The sequence below is a fragment of the Propithecus coquereli genome, unplaced genomic scaffold (genome assembly GCF_000956105.1).
Source record: "Propithecus coquereli isolate 6110/MARCELLA unplaced genomic scaffold, Pcoq_1.0 Scaffold341, whole genome shotgun sequence".
In the NCBI taxonomy this organism is placed as follows: domain Eukaryota; kingdom Metazoa; phylum Chordata; class Mammalia; order Primates; family Indriidae; genus Propithecus; species Propithecus coquereli.
Window position 1 is genome coordinate 956,416 of NW_012149075.1, and position 19,935 is coordinate 976,350.

At 40.2% G+C, this 19,935-nt stretch overlaps 1 protein-coding gene across 1 annotated transcript in view; it reads left to right on the plus strand.

The window, feature by feature from the left end:
• ZBTB40 (zinc finger and BTB domain containing 40) overlaps positions 1-19,935 on the plus strand; it is a 39,785-nt gene that overhangs the window by 3,831 nt on the left and 16,019 nt on the right. The window contains exons 3-8 of the mRNA XM_012650863.1: positions 9,349-9,541; positions 10,155-10,297; positions 13,934-14,126; positions 17,179-17,315; positions 17,701-17,902; positions 18,260-18,393. Coding sequence (XP_012506317.1) covers positions 9,349-9,541; positions 10,155-10,297; positions 13,934-14,126; positions 17,179-17,315; positions 17,701-17,902; positions 18,260-18,393 — 1,002 coding nt within the window. The remainder of the gene's footprint in view (positions 1-9,348; positions 9,542-10,154; positions 10,298-13,933; positions 14,127-17,178; positions 17,316-17,700; positions 17,903-18,259; positions 18,394-19,935) is intronic.

A 19,935-nucleotide genomic window follows, 5' to 3' on the forward strand; every position in this document is an offset into this window, starting at 1 on the left:
GGTTTTCCATTCTGTTGCACAAAATGAAGTTGTATTTTGATCACCAGGTGAATCCCAGCTTCTAACCAGTTTTGATCCAGAATACTCAACTGATCATAGCATTTCTTCTTAATTAATCAAGGATGAAATGAAGCAGAAGGTAGTCGTGGATAACCCCAAATCAGAGGTTTAAACAACCATAAAAACAGAAACAAAACAGCAACAGATACTCAAAACATGTACAAAAAGGACTTTATATAAACGTAACAGTTAATTGTATCCAGTCTTTAGGAATACATTGGCCCTTTTCAGACATAAAAATAATAATGGTAAACATTTATTGAACACTTCCTATGCTAAGTTTGGTACATGTTATTCTCGTTTAATCCTCACAAAAACCGTTGAGGTGGGTACTATTGTTTAGTCCTATTTTATGGATGAGAAAACTATCTCGAAGAGGTGGTGCCACTTGGCAAAGGTCACAGAGCTTATATGATCCCAAGCCAGAATTCAAACTAAGCATTCAGGCTTTAAAGCCATTCCCTTACACACTGCATTATCCTGAGTTATTCATCAACAGGGTAAAAATGATACATATATGTGTAAATGTTTGGAATTAGAAAACTACCAAGTGGCTGTCATGCTCTATGTCTTAGATGACCTTTTCTTCAGTAACTCAGCTGAGACACATCCCCACCTGTGTGCTCCCACACTACCTGATTCCTCATCCCTGACCCTGCAGGATTCGCCTCCACAGCCACTTTGAAACTCCCTGGCTTCCCCTTTCTCCCAGCCCTGCTTCCCCATTCTGAGAGGCTGCTGGCAGAGTGGGAGGGCACTGCTCCCTGCAGGCTTGCTCCTCTGATTGGTGGGAGTGGTATGGGTCAGTCCTCCCAGGTAGGTAATTTAGTGTTAAAGCAATAAATGCCTTCTGCTAATGAAATGTTTTCCTGATCCATAGCAAATTACTTTTTAAAAAAACAAATTCAAGGTCTAGTATTTATTTTAACCTTGCTAATCGACAGTTGGCTATGAGTTGTTTTCTTGGGAGACAAGCTGTTCACAAGGCTGGCCTAACCCTGATTACTCTCTTTGGGAGGTTTCAAGTCATAAATCCTTTGTACTCTTTGTACCGATTATGCTGAAGGACATTATGGTTTTATATTTTTGCAGTTGCAGGTCTCTTAACTGTTCAATCCATCATTTTTGTCATTAGTTTGTTACCTTAATAGCTTATAGACACACCTCTTCATTTTCTCTTAAGGCTTCCTTTCCACTTAACTGGCTACAGAGGAGTAACAGTATTCCTTAGGATCAGCAGCACTCAAGTTATTAGAATCACCTCTATACTTACTTGAACCATGTCTTAAGCATTTTTTTTAACATGGGTACCTAAAAGAAGTGTCTGGCACATAACAGATGCACAAGAAATGTCTGTTATTCGTGGATTTGTTCAACATTTCTTTCTTTTTTTCCAATTCTTGTTCTAATCTTTTGATGGCAATAACATTAATAGTACTTTGAAATAACACCAGTTCACTGTTGGTGATCATTATAGGCTTATGTTATTTCTTCCTCGGCTTTAGAGGTCAGAGTAAGAGCTCTACAGATCACTTGGTGGCTGTATTTAAAACTGATTCTGTTGTAGTCCATAATAAATCTCTCGACTTCAGAAAGAAAAAGGGAAAAGATACTTTAAGAACATAGTTTCAATTAAACGTAGAGTTAGGGAGGTGCTGCTTTGTTCTTAGGTTCTCCTCTCTCTCACTTTCTTTTGGACAGCTTTATTGAGGTATGACTGACATACAGTAAACTGTACACATTTAAAGTATATACTTTGATAAATTTTGGTATATGCCCTGAAACAATCACCACAATCAAGATGGTAAACATACCCGTCACCCCCAAAGTTTTTTCCTGTCCCTTGGTAATCCCTCTCTCCTGCCCTTCTATCTGCCCATCCCTTGGGTAACCACTGATATGTTTTCAGTCACTGTGCATAAATTTGCATTTTCTAGAGTATTATTATATAAATGGAGTTTTATGTATTTTTTGTCTGGCTTGTTTCATTCAGCATAATTATTTTGAGATTCATCCATGTTATTGCATAGTCATTCTTAATTTGCTGAGTAGTGCTCTACTGCAAATATATTGGATATGAAATTTATTTATCCAGCTCTATCATTTGCTAGCATTGTGACCTTGAACAACTTGCTCTTTATAAGCCTTAGTTTCCTAATTTATAAAGGGGGGATACTATCACATCATGGGATCATTGTGAATTAATTATATAAAACTCATAGTAAAATGCCAGGCACATGGTAGGAGATCAATAGATAACAACTGCTATTGTTGGACATTTAACTCAGTGTTTGTAGACTTAATAGACCTTGAAACTCCCTTTTCACTGAATGCCTTGTAATATCCTGGTGCCATGGTCATTTACTCTGACACGTGATAATTAGGTCATTAAATATGAAATGTCCAATTTTGACTAAAAAATTTAGCTTATTATAGCTCAAGCAAGAAGCAGTAGAATTAATTAAAGTATGCGCCTAAACCATCGACACAGTTTCACCATCTTAATGGTAGCTTGTTTATGCCAGCAGTGAAAAAGCCTGGAGAGCGAGTGGCGAGGAAATTGCGAAAGGTGTTTCCCACAGCTTGTGGAGAATTGGATATTTTTCCTTGCAAGACGTGGTCCAAAGCCTGGAAGAAGTGGTAGTCAGTTGGTGCAAGGTCTGGTGAATATGGTGGATGACAGAGAGTTCCCAGGTCCAGCCTCTGTAGTGTTGAGCAGTGTTGTTTGTGCAACATGTGGTCGAGCGTTGTCGTGCAAGAGGATTGGCCTGTCTCTATTAACCAGTCTTGGCTACTTAATCACAAGCAGCCTCATCATTTCATCCAATTGGTTGCAGTAGACATCTGCTGTAATTGATTGACCAGATTTCAAGAAGCTGTAGTGGATAGTGCACTGGATCACCAAACAGACACCATTAGCTTTTTTGGATGAATACTGGGTTTTGTACTCTGTCTCAGCACTTCATCTTTATCCAGCTATTGTGCCAAATGCTTGTGATTGTCAAAAATAATCCATTTTTATCACGTGTGACAATGTGGCGTAGAAATGGTTCGCCTTTATGTCATGACAGCAAAGAAAGGCAAGCTTCAAGACAAGTTCTCTTCTGACACTTGTTTACTTCATGCAGAACCCATCTATCCAGCTTCTTTACCTTGCTGATTTGTTTCAATTGGTCCAAGATTGTTGTAATACTAACATCAAACCTTGCTGCTAATTCACGGGTAGGTTGAGATAGATTCATTTCCACTACAGCTTTCAGCTCATCGTTATCCTTGGTCTCAGGTTGCCCACGTGGCTCATTTTCAAGACTAAACTCACCAGAATGGAACTTCTCAAACCATTGACGTACTGTGCGTTCATTAGCCACATCCTTCCCAAACACTTGGTTGATATTTCAAGCTGCATTGGTTCCACAACGGAATTCATATTCAAAAATAACACAAATTTTTGACTTCTCCATGGTTTCACAAAAATTGCTCTAAAAAAATTTGAAAGATAATCAAAAGCCAAACTGTGCATTTGAAAGAATGAGGGTGCACCTTCACAATAAAAATAAAACATACATTATGGAAATGAAATGTCAGAGATATCCACTGTCAAACTTAGTACTTAAGGAAATCAGACATTTCATGCTTAATAACCTAATATTTAGCTTAATTTGTAAGGCATGCTTTCAAATAGGCACCACCGTCCACTTGGAAGTAGCTTCCTGAACTGCAGAGGTGGTGTCTAGTATGAAGCAATCAGTCTTAGAACAACAGTGCAATGTATATAAGAACCATCTGGTGTGCTTGTTAAAATGTTTCCTTCCAGACCTCATTTCCAGAGAGTCTGATTCTTAGGTTGTGGTAGAGCTTGGGAATCTGCATCTTTAACAAGTTCCCCATGGGCTGCTGTTTTGGCATCTGCAGACCACATTTTGATAAGCACGGCTGAAGAAGTTAATGGCTTACGAGACTCATAGTATATGATTGCAGATGTCATAAATCTGTGCTGGCACCTTTCAGTGTTGTGAGAGACTGCTGAACACCCCTTTTCCCAAGTGTTACTCTTTGCTTATCCTTTGATTCAGCAGCTGCTTACTGAGTAACTGACATGTGCCAGACACACTGAGCTGGTTGCTAGAAAAATAAACCTAAGACTTGATCCCTATCCTTGTGGAGTATCTTGATAGCAAAGAAATCCTGCCACACATGTGAATTTTGGGGGAAGTGTGCACCCCAAATTACAGAAATCGCCATAAGGCTTCAGGGATGAGAGCATTTAAGAACTGTCCACTTGTAACATTATTTTACATTTCTGTACAATTTCAAAGCTTGTTTGGAATTTTTTGTTTCTCTTTATTTGTACATTTTAGCTCCCAAAGAGTTTTGAGTGGTGTTTTGTGGTTGTTGGTTGTTGTTATTTGGTTAATCATCACAGTATAACTTGAGACAGCTTAACATTAAAAATAATCTACCCCTCAGTGTATAATTTTGAGGCTTGTTAAGGCTTGTGAGGGATGCAGTGTTCTGGCTGAGATGGACCAGCCTGTTCCTTTTCTGAAACACAGGTAGAGTGTATAGCTGGGCTGCATGGAGTTCGGGGAGAACACCATGAACCAGTGTCCTGATTGTTTTCTTTCCTGAGATCAGTGATGAAAGGTGGCAAAGCCATTCCCTGAGCAGTGATTGCAGCCACATGAGAAGAGGCAGGGCTGCTTGAATTGTGTGAAACCAAAGCCAAACTGATTAAGGAGAAATCTCTTGGGGGCTGGGATGGGAAAGTGTCTTTTGCCTGTCTTTATCTCCATGTAATATCCCCTACCCATTAGAAAAAGCAGATAGTGACCCAAGAGGTCACTACTGACCTCTGGCTCAGCCAAGTAAAACCTTTATTTAAAGCCAAACTCATACTTTTTTTTCAGTTTTTATGCTAGAACTTTTAATTGTCTTCCTTCTTTATTCCTAGCCATGTCTCTGCTTTTAATTAATTGTGTATACAGCAAAGCAGGTCTTTGACTAGAATAAGGAGATAACTTTTTCTACTATTGATTTCTGGGCTTTTTGATCCACTTTTCACCTAAAGCTCTAGAAAGACTCCCAAAGCTTTTTTTTCTCCTTCAACTTTATTTCAAAGGCAAACAAGTCTCCTCTCCTGTGTGAATCTGATGTTTTCAACTGTGTCCACCTCTTTGGAGGTTTGTGAAGTAGTGCAGATCTGCGTTTTGAGGACTGTCTTCACTGACACTGTTGGGGAACCCTCTTGAGAGTGAGTTAATGGGATTCACTTTACTGGTCTGTGAGAGGTGGAAATAAGTTGTTTTTTCAAATCTCCTCTCTGTTAATTACTAAGTCTAAGATATACAGCCATAGATACAGGGGCTAGTGGTTTTATGAAGGGAATTTCATTAAACAAACATTTATTGGGTACCTACTATGTACCGGTCTCTATACTCAACACTGAGTTCAAGAAAAATGGTACAGATTGTCTAGGTGCTACCCGGTGTTTAAAGCAATGTCGTTTCTGATAAGTCCATTAGAACCAGTATAAATAGATCTGATTACATTTCAAATCTGGGAGCTGGGGTGCCAGAGGTATAGAATGAACACAGCATTTCATCCAGGCTGCTCTACTTACCATACCTGTGACCTCAGGCAAGTGACTTAACCTCTCTGACTCTCATCTAAAATAGTAGTAGTAGTAATGCCTCTTGGCACTGGTACGAGGAGGAAAGTAGGTGGCGGGTCTGCAGTGTCCCGGATGGTGGTGAGCGATTGTAGTTTGTGTCATTATTGCCACCACCTGGCCCTCAGCCGTCAAGGGAGGCCTGAGTGGACAGGAATAGAGTGTAACTCAAACAAGTCTTAAGGCAGTAGGCAGATAGTTGGGGGAAATAAGTGAATTCAATTAAAGACTTGAGTTAAGGGAAAGATTAAATGGTTTTTCACATATACAGAGAAAACTGTCTCATCTTTAAATACATTTACCTATATTTCACTCATAGGTAGAGTACTTTGATTACTTGTGTGACCATGAATTAGCGTGAATTTAGTGAGGTACCTTTAACCCTGAGAATTGAAGGAGTTAGTTCCAAATGTATGGTTAAAGAACTTACCCTTTTGACAAAACTGTTTTAGTTCCTCTCTTGGAGTTCTGTTACATGGTAGCAATTGAGGACCCCCAGCCTGTCCTAATGCGTGACACCTTCTGTTGAGACAGAGACGCCGTTTCAGAAACGGGCTTGCTCACTCCGCTGCGGAGCCCCAGGCAGCTCAGAGGCTGATGGAGAAACAGCTATGGCTCTGGCTCTGGTGCAGGTCCCCAGTAGGTTCTGGAAGAAAGAGCAGAGACCAGGGCTGTCCGGGCAGCTGACTGCCCTCTCCTGGCCCTTTCATCAGCCCACCCTTGCTTCTCTTCCCAGATGGTCACCCTAGCATCACTGCTGAGCAATGAAGTGAACAAATGTTTTAATTTCACTGCTGAGTAGTTCTGCAGAGGGGGAAACAGCAGAGAGGATAATGAGAAGCGCATCAGATGCCACCATTGATGAGAGCTTCTCTTCCCCACTGGCGCAAATGATAATGCCAGACAAATTAGATACTGAGAAAGGTGGATTTGGGATATTCGCAGAGCTTCACGTGGAAAAAAAACCTGGCCTAGGATAGAATGAGATAGCTATATGCTATGTCCGTTAGAATGCACAAAAGAAAGGAAGAAAGGAAAGGGAAGGTAAAGAGGAAGAAATGTGTTTACTGAGGGTATCAGCAGGGAGTGGATCTGTATGAGCTATCTATTGCTGTGTCACAAACGACTCTAAATTTTAGCAGCTAAAAGCAAACCTTTGTTACCTCAGTGTTTCTGTGGGTAAGGGATCCAGGTGCAGCTCAGCTGAGTCCTCTGGCCCAGAGTCCCTTGCAAGGCTGCAGTCAAGGTGTCAGCCAGGGCTGCAGCCATCTCAAGGCTCAGCTGAGGGAGGATCTTTTCCTGAGCCCACTCACATGGCTGTTGGCAAGCTTCAGAAGATCCACTTCCAAGCTTACTCGCTGACTGTTGGCTGGAGACGTTAGTGTCTTTCCACATGGGCCTCCCCATAGGGCAGCGCACGACACGGCAGCCTGCATCTCCCAGAGCACGGGCAGAGAGAGAGAGAGGACACAGGCAAGATGGAAGTCATGGTAACCGAACCTCTAAAGTGGCATCCCGTAACTTTTGCCATATTCTCTTCGTTAGAAGCAGGTCGTGAGGTTCAGCCCAAGGGCATGAACACCTGGAGTAAGGGATCACTGGGAGCCATGTTAGAGGCTTCCTAACACAGGGTCCCTGTGGCTATTAGTGAAAAGGCATCTTGAAAAGATTAAAGGCCGACTAACAAAAGCATGAAAAATTGATTTAATTTGACCAAAGGGGATTAAGCATTCAACTGATGGCTTTATTTGTTGTTTTTTATTATTTTTTTCTTTTTTTGTGTGTGAGATAGATTCTTGCTCTATTGCCCAGGCTGGAGTGTGTGGTGTGATCATAGCTCGCTGCAGCCTCAAACTCCTGGGCTCACACACTCCTACTGCCTCAGCCTCCCAAGTAGCTGGGACTACAGGTGCACCCCACCATTCCCAGCTAATTATTTTTTTGTTTTTAGAGATGGGATCTCACTATGTTGCCCAGGGTGGTCTCAAACCACTGGTCTTAAGCAATCCTCCTGCCTCAGCCTCCCAAAGTGCCAGGGTCACAGGCACAAGCCACTGTGCCCAGTCTTATTATTTTTTAAATAGAAGATGAGTTACCTTAGGTTCTTGGAAGTTACTTAACTCTAATGATATCTTAATGTGGGTTATTAAACTGTGTTTTAATCTATGTTTGCTTTTGGAGATGACCAAAAACAGGAAACTTTTTTAGTGTTTAATTTAGTTTTATACAGCCATTCTGTGATTAGGAAGCAAGATAAAGCAAAGAAAAGAAACTCAAGGCCTAACTTATTTATAATTCTGTTTATTTGGGAGGAGGGGAGAAAGATAAAATCTCTCTAAAGGTACTGTTTATGGTTATGGATTTGGAAGAAGAACCAGTGGGAAAGGCTGAAAAGGAGTGGTCAGAGATCTTTTCCAAAAAATGCTTCAGTGTTACGTCAGAGAAGAATTGTGATACAGAGGCAATGGCAGTGCCAAATGCCACTGAAAGGTCAAATGGCACAAGGCCAGAGGCAAGGCTTGTTGTGTAAACAACATTAGTTAGGGAAGAAACTACGAAGCCCCTTGAGGTTGGAAACAGTGATTAACATGGGATAATTAGTATGTGAATCATATGTTCTTCTTACAGCTGGCAACTACAAGCCAACACATTGTTAACCTTAATTGCTACAGAATATATCTAAAATTAATAAGGCCCGTGTCTTTTTAAATAGTCTATCATCTGCAATGTAAATGACTTAAAGTGTTCTTTTTTCCTAAATGGTGAGATTTTAATTGCATTCTCAAATAATAAAATGACAGTTCATTCAATTTAAATTCAGATATCCTTGCCCAAGAAATACTCAAAATGTTGTAAGATTCAGAAAGGTATAATTAGGTAAGAAGTGCATTTTGTTAAAAATTCACTGAACACCTACTATGTGTCAGGCCATGCTAGTTGCTGAGGTTACAGAGCTCTAGAAAGCACAATCCTGTCTTCAAGAAGTCTAATAGAAAAAGAAATGAATAATGATAAGACAGTGTGACAAGTACAGAATTAAAAGCAGTAAAGAGAGACCAGGCGTGGTGGTTCACACCTGTAGTCCTAACACTCTGGGAGGCTGAGGAGGGAGGATTGCTTGAGGTCAGGAGTTCAAGACCGGCCTGAGAAAGAGTGAGACCCCATCTCTGCAAAAAATAGAAAAATTAGCCAGGTGTTGTGGTGTGCGCCTGTAATCCCAGCTACTCAGGAGCCTGAGACAGGAGGACCACTTGAGCCCAGGGGTTTGAGGTTTCAGTGAGCTACAATGATGCCACTGCACTCTAGTCCAGGTAACAGAGTGAGACTCTGTCTCAAAAAATTAAAAAAGCAGTAAAGAGGAGGTAGGGCCCGTGGTTGGGAAAGGCTTCCCAGCAGAGGTAACCCCTAAGCAAGGTGAGAGCATGGAATCGTGGAATAGAGTCCTCCAGGAGACAAGGGTGGGAGCATGAGACAGCAGGGTGTGTGGGACTTGCTGCTGGGGGGAAGGAAGTGTAGTGGGTAAGGATCAAACGGTTGAGGGCCTTGCGTGCCAAATGCAAGAGTCACATGTGGTTCTTGTGGCTGGCTAATCTCTCTTTCTGGATGCTTTTGTTCCTTAGACCATAATGAAGTGTCTTGAGGGTGAAGAAGGACATTCAGCATTCCAGAGAATCCTGGATAAAGTAAGAGACGAGAGCCTGGATGTCCAGGCTGTTGTGTCCCTGTTGAGGCTGTACCAAGATTCTAATCCTGCAGTGAAAACAGTGCTATTAAGCAGAAAGCCAGAAGATGTAGATACAGTGCAGCCAAAAGGTAGGAGAAAATTCCTGTCCACTGGAATGACTGAGTTTATTCTGGGAAGTTGCTGTAAAGTTTATTCCAATGATACATTTCTTTGGTGGCATAGTTATTAAGTGGTTTTCACATAAATTCTACATATAATTCCAGAAACTGCATGTTAAATACATACAAACTAAATTTGAGTCCCCATTTCTATCCAGTAGTTAACTAGTCCGATACCTCGAAGTTGGAAAATACCATCAATGTTCTCCCGCCCTTCAAAAAGCCACACATCCAAATCAATGACTTGAGTGCCCAGGGTGAGCTGGTTTGCTGACAGCACTTAAAGACTGAAGTTTCTCTCATTTGGGTTAGGTACAAAGCATTGGCCTTGCCAACCAGAAGTTAACCTCTGGCTGGCTCTGCAGCTTTGTGTTTCGACAGATAAATGAAACATTTTTCCTTTCATAGAGTTTAAACAGAATAATAAAGTATTTTCCTCTGTGAAAGAGATTCCGCATTCAGGTGCTCAGAATAAGCTGAAAATCACTTTACTATTCTGTTAGATCTCTCTTAACAAACCACGCTGTCACTTTCTTCAAATTGACTAGCTGCTCTTGTGTGTCTCTAACTCTTTCTCCCCCAGGGAGCACAGAGGAGGGAAAGACCTTGTCTGTTCTGTTACTAGAACACAAAGAGGACCTGATCCAGTGTGTAACACAGCTGAGACCTATCATGGAGTTCCTGGAAACAGCCAAGGAGGAACTCCTGACTAGTGCCGAAAAAAGGGTAACCGTGTCGAGTATCTCCTCCCGCCTTCTGAATTCATAATAGCACTTTAAAAAAAAAAACACAAAAAACTTCTTTTGCGGCACATCACAATACCTTGCAGTATTTTTATACATCTGCATAGCAGGCACCTTGATGTTCAGATCCTTGTTTCATGCCCCATTGTATCCCTTGCAGCAGCTACTGAGGGCCTTGCACGTTGAGCCATCCCGTGGGTGGATGGGTGGATGGGTGGATACATACTGTTCCTGCTCTGACTCAATAAATCTTTAATATAAATAGCCACACCGGGAGCTGAAATGTTAAGGAAAATTTGTAGTTATTGTGATACTTTTTCTCCTTACGGAAGTGATGTGCTGTCCTGTTAATATGTAGAAAATTGGGGAAACAAGCAAAACCAAAAAGAATTCAAATCTCACCACTCAGAGATGAGCCCTGCTAACATTTTGGATCATGTGCTCCCACTCTTTCTTGTTCAAGTCATCCTGGGATGAGGTTATATGAAACATACAGGTTTCTAACTTGGTTTTTTATTTAGTATGTTAATACATTTTTATACCTATAACATGGATTTTGATAGTTGTATTATATCCTGTCTGATGGACATACCATAATTCATTAATTCTTCATTGTTGGGTGTTTGTTTCCATTTTTTTTTTTTTTTTTTTTTTTTTTTTTTTTTTTTGCCGTAACAAGTGATGTTGTAGAGCACCTGCTTGCACACAAATCTTTACATACTTCTTAAATTATTTCCTTAGAATAATCTCTAAGAAGTGGACTTTTGGAATAGAAAGTGTAAAAGTTTTCAAGTGTTGATACATACTGCTAACCTGCCCTTCAGGAAGGTTGTACCAATTTACTCTCCCACCAGCTAGCTGCTGAAGTCCTCATAAAACTGCTGGCATGACTTCTCAAGGCAACTGGATGACTGTATTTGTTGGTGTTATTGATTTCAACTTTGTGCTAAAAATATTTTTATATCTGGAAAGAAGGAATTAGAGATAGAGTACTTTGTGGCATCAATTCTTAAAACTGTGGGAAGTGACTTAAATGTTTTTAGAAACCGCTGGTATAATGGCCAAGCACTGGGTTTATAGTGAGGACTGGATCCTAGGTTTCATTTTTCTCAGTGACTGTATATTGCACATATATGTGCATGTGTATAAATAGTGGGAGTAACCTTCAGTCTCAGAATTGTATTTTGCAAATTAATTCTGTTTTTCAAAATTATAAGTCCTTTGAACTTCTTAGAGAAAGATGATATACAAAAAAAAAAAGATTAAACTCTTGTTTTCTCCTTAGACTTCAGATTGTCATTTCAGGCACTCAGTTTAAGTAAGTTGCTTGTAGCTCTAGAAGTTTCACGTTCCCTCTTTAGTGATTTCATTCAATTACTCATTCAAACCTTTTCCTTATTAGTTAGATTGAATGTGTCCTTTGAACTGTTTCATTATCTTGGTGAACGGCATTCATAGGTAGAGCTCCAGCTCAGCCTCATTCTCTGAAGCAAGATTGACCACACTGTCATTTTCTTCTGTCACTTTCAGTTTGCTTGATAGAGAAAGCTAAAGCAGAAGAACTTAAATTAGTTATAAATCACAAAAACACTTGTTAAGATTGGAGTTCCACCAGAGCTTCATTAAGCTATCCCTTCTCATGGAAATTGAAGCAAACTAACAAAGAGTGTAGAGGTGAATGTCGAAGAGCTTTGACATCATGTGAAATGTGCACCCTCTTTGGAACTTTTTTCTGTTATGAAATTATGCTAATCAGGAGTGCCATGCATGACCTTTATAAAGACCTTGGGTTCTGTAAGAAATGGTACGTAGGAAAGTCTTTACTTCAGGACTAGAAACAGACAAAAAATAGTAATTACAATAGCTACCATTTACTGCTTACTGTGTGCCAAGCAATGTGCTGAGGACCTTTTAAACATTACTGAATTTTACCTTCACAGCAACTTTGTGAAGGTGTGCACATTACCATTTCTTCATCCATTTTAAAGATGAAGAAACAGAAACTTAGGGAGGTTAAGCAGCTCACCCAGAGACAGCTGTGTGAGGCTAGTACTGGGACCCAGGCTTCTAATTAAAGCAGTCTCTCGACCACTGTGCACACTGCTCCCTAATAATATCATAATAATGATAGCGTTACTATCATTTCTTAAAGATCACGTGTGCCCTGGGAGTTATGCTAGGCTCTATAAACAGCACCTTCATTTTCCAGAATCCTCATATCAGCTGTTCAAGAGTTGGTGTTGTTATCTTCTTTTGCAAATGAGGAAAATAGGGTTCAGTGAGTTAGATAACTTGCCCAAGGTCACACAGGCAATAAATGTTAGAACTAGGGTTCAAAGTAGGTCTGACTGGCTTTAAAGCCCATACCTGCTCTTAACAGTATCTGATTGCCTCATTTTGTATCAGATTATTGCTTAGGAACTAAGATTTAGTGGTGAAATCAGTATGGTTTTTAGATACAAGCTCTTAAATTTTAAATTATGGTTCCTTTAGTAGAAATCTATATATTAGACCTTAAAGACAATGACTATTCCATACTGACAAGGAATATGACAATTTGATTTATTTTATATATATTCCTTTCATATATGTAAAGCCGATTTGGTTTTAAAACTAAATTCATTATTTTAAAACGGGAGTTAATTTGATAATGGCGGCCTCTGGCGTACTATCATGATTGATCTGCTTGACTTTCTCCTGAGAGCTGGCGTTTTCCCAAAGGAAAGCTCAAAATTCAGTCACTGTGGATCTGTAGATTGCATGTATCGAAATAATCCCCTGCTTTATCATTCTCATAGAGCTAAGTTATGCGTACTGTGTCATAGTCTATTAAGAAATAGTTCTATTATAATAGGAAAATATCTATAAAATGACTGTCACGTGTTTTATTTTTCAACCTTTTGCTGGAGCTCTGTGCCCTTTTGACTCAGAAAATCCTCTAGCACGCCAAGGAAGAGCAAGGGAGTGGAATTGTTGAATCATGACTGGAACTGATGTATATGGCCATTGAGAGTGAGAGGAATGGATAATAAAGAATTCACAAGAAAAATAATCCAGAAAGGCACTTAAAATGTATTATTTTGGAGTCCACAGACTAATGTATAAATTATCTAGGTACTCAAATTACCATACAAATAAAGTAAAAGGAAATAAAATAATAGAATTACTCTGAAATTACAACTTCTGCCAATATCATGAACTACTGAGCAGAGATTGAAAAACATTATACTATATCGATTAATTGCCAGCCTGCGTTTCTCAATCTCAGTGTCTAAAGAAACTAGAGAACTAAGTTAGATGTAAGTTACTTTGCTTTATCATATAGGCCTATTTAACAGTGTTTTCACAAAACACAAGCTGTTTGAAGCAGAGAATATACATAGACCTGCAATTGAGAAAGAAAGATTTTCATAGTTATTTGTTTGGAGAATGCTTTGGATTTTTATTGAAACAGAATAAGGAAGAAACTGAAAAAAGAAAAAAATAATGCTAGAGAACAGTAGAAGAGGACTTGGAGACAGGGTGTCCTATAATGCCGCCTTGCTGGGTTTTCCAGTGCTGTGTCAGAGAAATTTCGAATTGCCAGTAATGGTGTCTGGTTGATTGCTTGCCACTGCAGGTGATTCTGAATTGCTGTGAAGGCAGAACACCCAAGGAGACAATAGAAAATTTGTTGCACAGAATGACTGAAGAGAAGACCCTGACTGCTGCGAGTTTGGTAAAACTCCTCCAAGCTGTGAAGATGACTTTCCCAAACTTGGGCCTTCTGCTAGAGAATTTGCAGAAAATAGCCACTTTGCCAAGCACCACAGGTATTAGTTAATTGTTGACTCTCTGGACTAGAACCACTCCTATGGAAAATTACATTAGGTTATTAAGTATGGGATGTCCGATTTCCTTAAGTACCAAGTTTGACAGTTGATATCTCTGACATTTCACTTTGACACTTCTTGTTTTATTTTTATTGTGAGGGTCCATTCTCATTCTTTCAAACGCAGTTTGGCTTGTGATTATCTTTCAAATTTTTGTAGAGCAATTTTTGTGAAACCATGGAGAAGTCAAAAATGCATGTTATTTTCTAGTATGAATTCCATCATGGAACCAAGGCAGCACAGACAGCTTAAAATATCCATAAAGTGGGAAGGATGTAGCTAATGAATGCACACACAGTACATCGCTGGTTTGAGAAGTTCCATTATGGTGATTTTAATCTTGAAAATGAGCCACGTGGGTGATCTGAGACCAAGGTGGATAATGATGAGCTGAAAGCTGTAGTGGAAGCGAATCCATCTCAATCTATACGTGAATTAGCAGAAGGTTGGACGTCATTATTCCAACAATATTGGACCATTCAAAACAAATTGGCAAGGTAAAGAAGCTGGATAGATGGGTACCGCATGAACTAAATGAGTATCAGAAGAGAAATTGTCTCGAACCTTGCCTTTCTTTGCTGTCATGACATAAAGGCAAACCATTTCTACACCGTGCTGTTACATGTGATGAAAAATGTATTCTTTTTGATAATTGCAAGTGTTCAGCACAATGATTAGATAAAGATGAAGTGTTGAAACATCGTCCAAAACTGAATATTCATCCAGAAAAGCTAATGGTGTCTGTTTAGTGATCCAGCGCTGCTGTTATCCACTACAGCTTCATGAAACCTGGTCAGTCAATTACATCAGATGTCTACTGCAACCAACTGGACACAATGATGAGGATGCTTGTGATTAAGCAGCTGAGATTGGTCAATAGAGACAGGCCAATCCTCTTGCAGGACAGCACTTGACCACGTGTCACACAAACAGTGCTGCTCAAAATACAGCAGATGTACTTGGGAACTCTCTGTCATCCACCATATTCACCAGACCTTGCACCAACTGACTACCACTTCTTCCAGACTTTGGACCACTTCTTGAGAAGAAAAATATTCAATTATCCACAAGCCGTGGGAAACACCTTTTGCAATTTCCTCACCACTCGCTCTCCAGGCTTTTTTGCTGCTGGCATAAAACAAGCTACCATTATTAAGATGACAAAACTGTGTCAATAGTTCAGGTGCATACTTTGATTAATTATACTGCTTCTTGTTTGAGATATAATAAACTATACTTTCGATTTGAGATCGGACATTTCATATTTAATGACCCGGTAGCTTTAAAACACCCTTTTACCTCCATGCTGGGGAGATAAGATAATGCTAAGAAATGTCAGTGCAAAACAGAAACTAGCTGTCACGAATTGATACTCTCAGTATTTCTGGAGTTCAGATTGGAAATCTGAGAACGACTCTTTCGATTAAGCTCCCTCATGGTGTCCTGTGGTTCAAGGTCGAGGTTTATCGGTGTGTGGCCTTCCTGGGGCCGTCCAGGATCACTTGTGAAAGCCGAGGGAGCAGATGTGCTCACGAGGCTCAGCATCCTGAGAGCTGAGCTGACAGATGTGAGCAGCAGAATCTCAAGTCTCGGTTGCCCCTTTTCCACTTGCATTCTCTTCGGTTTCAGTGTCCCCAGAGCTAACTACCCTTGTGTCTCTTCAGCATAGGAAAATAAGTCCATATCCCATTCCTTAGAAAGACAGTCCAACTCAAGCCAATTCTCCTCTCTCCCAGGGTATTTAGGACAGAGATAGTTTTCAGAAAAAGGATATTTGGGAAATGGAAGAACTGTTTTGTAGCTTACAAAAGTGATATGTACTTACACGAACTGGGATAATTCCAGAAATAAAGAAGAAAACTTAAAATCTTACCACTCAAGTATGTCAGTATTAATACTTTGACATATTTTATCTATTACACTTTTTTATAGTGTTGATACTACTATATTTTATAATTTTATGGTTTCTCCCATTTAACAGTATAATAGCACTCTCCCCCACATTTCAAAAAAACTCCCATAATCCTGTTTTTTGAAGGCTACATAGTTTTCCATTGTAAAAATGTATATAATATCCTTATTTTAGGGCAGATGTAGCATAATGGTTAAGACTACCTGGGTTTGCAGTCTGACACTACTATTTTATAGCTGTATTGCCCCGAGCAAATGACTTAACCTTTCTGAGCCTCATTTTCTCTGTGAAATGGGGATAAGAATGGTACCTGTCATGTTCATGTTTGTGGCTACTGTGAGATAACACATGTGAAACATTTAGCACAGTGCCTGGCTTGTAGGCACTCAATAAATGTTAATTGTTATCTTCCGCATCTTCACAGATTATGCATTGACAGTTGTCTTTGTACATAGTTTTTTTTTTTTTTTGCCTTCAGAGAATTTCTTAAGATTATATTTCTAGAAATGAAGTTACTAGGACAAAGAAGAGAATCAGTTTTTATTTAGTATCTACAAAGCTAAGGGAAATGCCTGATAATTTTGATTTTTCTTTACTTTCAAGTAAATAATGACCTTAAAAGACAGAACCTAACAAATTGGCTCAAAGGGCAGATAAGCAGAGCTGAGCTGCGGGTCGGTGTCACGAGCAGTCTTGTCTCATGCGTGCTGTATTTTGCATCACCACATGGACCCTCTACCTCAGGCGTGACGAATAGCACCCCTTGAATCTGTACATCTGACTCTCTTACAAGCGCAGCCTTCTAATTACCCCCCTGTCGAGCAGTCGCTAGCTTCTACCACCAGGCACTAACTTTCAAAGTGTTCATGGTTTTACGACCCTGCAGCACCAAGTGATTAAGTGTGGACCAGAGGAGATCTGAACACATGTGCATGAGGCCCCAAGCCGCGAGTTGGACTCTGCAGAGGAGACAGAGCTCTTGTGCTGATCTTTTCCTTCATCTCTCATCTGTAATATCCCATGGTCTTTTGTAGGAGGTTTTGTTGCATCAAACATTACTGTTTTGCTAATTCTTTACAGTCCAACCAAGCCTTGATGATTATGGGACTGAGCTCTTGAGACGGTATCACGAAAACCTCTCTGAGATTTGCCCAGACAACCAGATGTTACTAAAGGTGATCTCACACATGACGAGTTTAGCTCCTGGAGAAAGAGAGGTAAGAGAGAGGGAGGGAGGAAGGGTAAAAGGAGAAAGAAGGAAAAAAATACAAAAAATATGTATATACACATACACATATATTTTCTATAAATATATATACACAGTCATGTTGAGAAATGCTAAGTAGAGAAGAAGAAATAGAAGATCATTTAATTTCTAAGACAAAGTAGTGACAAGTAGGATGGTTGTAATTTCTGTGGTAATAAGGGCATTCAAAGGGATGTCATGTGTAAGAAATCTCTCAGGTTGAGAGAGGCGAAGGATGTTGAGAAACTCCTTCCCAGAAATATGCTCACTGTAACCCAATACCCACAGTTGCAGCTCTGCAGCTGGGCCAGTGGCTAGAAAGTCTCTTACGTGCATGTTTATGCTATATCTTGAAGGTCATGGAGAAGCTTGTGAAACGCGACTCTGGTTCAGGTGGTTTCAGTTCCCTGATGTCAGCAGTTCTAGAAAAGCAGACTCTGTCTGCTACAGCCATTTGGCAACTGCTGCTGGTGGCTCAGGAGACAAAGACCTGCCCCTTGAACCTGCTCGTGGAGGAAATACGAAGGGAGCCTGGTGCCGATGCTTTCTTCCGGGCAGGTAAGGTACTGGCCTCTGTTATGGTTTTGTGCCTACTAGAGAGTACTGTCAGTCTTTCCAGAAAACAGAGAGAGCTCTCTTATGGGGTCATCCACATCCCTACCATTAGAAGTAAGGACCGACAATTTTGTTCAAGGACACAGGAGTTAGTAAACCTTATTTTTCAGAATGCAGTAATTATTCTAAGATTATGTTCATTATTATATTCTGATTACGGTGCCATTCACCACTTTCCTCACTACCAAGCCCAGGCAGGAGATAGGTGAAGTGTGTTCTCATTCCGAAGAGCTGAGTTGAGGAAAGAGGAAGGGAAAAGTGCCCATAGTTGTACTAATTTTCGATCCCCCTCTCTTTCAGTGACCACCCCAGAAAGTGCTGCCTTAGAGACAATTCTGAGGCATAACAGCTTGATCCTAGAGGCCATCCAACAAAGGATGGAGCTCAAGTACTTTTCCGCAGAGGAAGAACACCTGGCAGAGACTGTGGAAGAGGTGTGGTGGCTGTGAAAACACATGGAACTCTGAATTCCAGAGTGTTCTACAGAGCTGATGGCTGGGGCTGTCTTCATTCCTAAGGGAGCCAGCACCTGTGGGGTGCCTGCTGTGTGCCTAGCCCCATGCTAAGCTAATACTTCATGATACTTTTGCTCTTTTAATCCTCCCAACTCTACGTAGCAGGTGATATTGTCACATTACAGGCAAAGGAGCTCGGAATCCAGGGAGTTAAGTTACACATCTTAGATGCTCCAGCAGGTATGCGATGAAGTCAGGATTTGAACCCAGGTTCATGTGACTCAAACCTAGATTTATTCCATTTGTCTAAATCTAGGGAAATCTCTGGGGGAACCATGACACTATTCTCTAACCTGTTCAAGAAGACAACTTCTCTCAGATGAAGGAAAGGAAAACTGGTCTTATTACATGGTCTATTCTGGCTTCTAGAGAAAGCCAAGATAAACATAGATAGAACAAAGCTTTTGCCCATATGGGGTAACAGATAGTGCCAACTCATTTTCTGTAAGGCTTCTCAAAATGTGGCCAGCATCCCAGGAATACCAGGTGGGGCTTGGAGGAACTTATGGATGTCTAGCCCAGGATGATATGCAATTTGAGTAGGGAAGAATAAGAAAGGAACATAAAATTAAACTACAGATTCACCTGTAGTGCCCTTTTGATCCAGGTAGGCATGGAAGGTGTGCAGAAGGGCTGATTTCTTACTCTGTTCATACAGGTGACAGCCTCACATTGTTCTCTCAGATGGAAAGAAGATGACACACATTTCTGTGGGGCTTCAGAGGAAAGATTCATCTGCTAGACTCTCTCCAGCATGCCACATACTTCAGAGATGGGGCTTCTGCAGTTGATCAGTTTTAGCCTCACTAATTAGTCTCCTGCCTGCCTCCAGGGACATCAGGTTTATTTAGATAGACTTGAAAAGAGCAGAAATAAAATATCTTCCAAAATGAAAATTCCATTTGGCCATCTGTGGATGGTTTAGCTTTATTTTCTCAGTGTACTGACTCTTTCTGCTGATAGCTCTAACATTCGGAAAGAGGACAGCTTTGAAATAATATTCTTGGCCTCTTTAAAGCTCCTATTTGAACCTTCTTTAAAACGCTGAGTTTCTGTGAAAGAAAATGATGTTGAAAAGGGTACATCTAAGTGTCTAAAAATATGAAGCCACTGAACGTGCAGAATTACTTCCAGACGTCGAGACAATTATATATTATAAAAAATTATCCTGATCTTCAAGACAGAAACACCAATAACCAAGTCCTGTAGTTTTCCAAGCTTTTAATATTTAGATCTAAAAAAGTTATTTGGGTGATTCCTAGTTTCTGAGAAGATATTTCTTTTAGAAAATGCTTTATGCTTCCCTGCCTGTGTCTCTGTGTTTGCACTTTTATCTTGATATGTGCTTCCTTTTTTTATTTTGTTAGTTTTCCTGTTCTTTGGGAAAAATAGGCTCTCCACTACATGTATTATAACAAGTATAAACTACTTATACATGGAGCAATGCCTTCCTGGAATTAC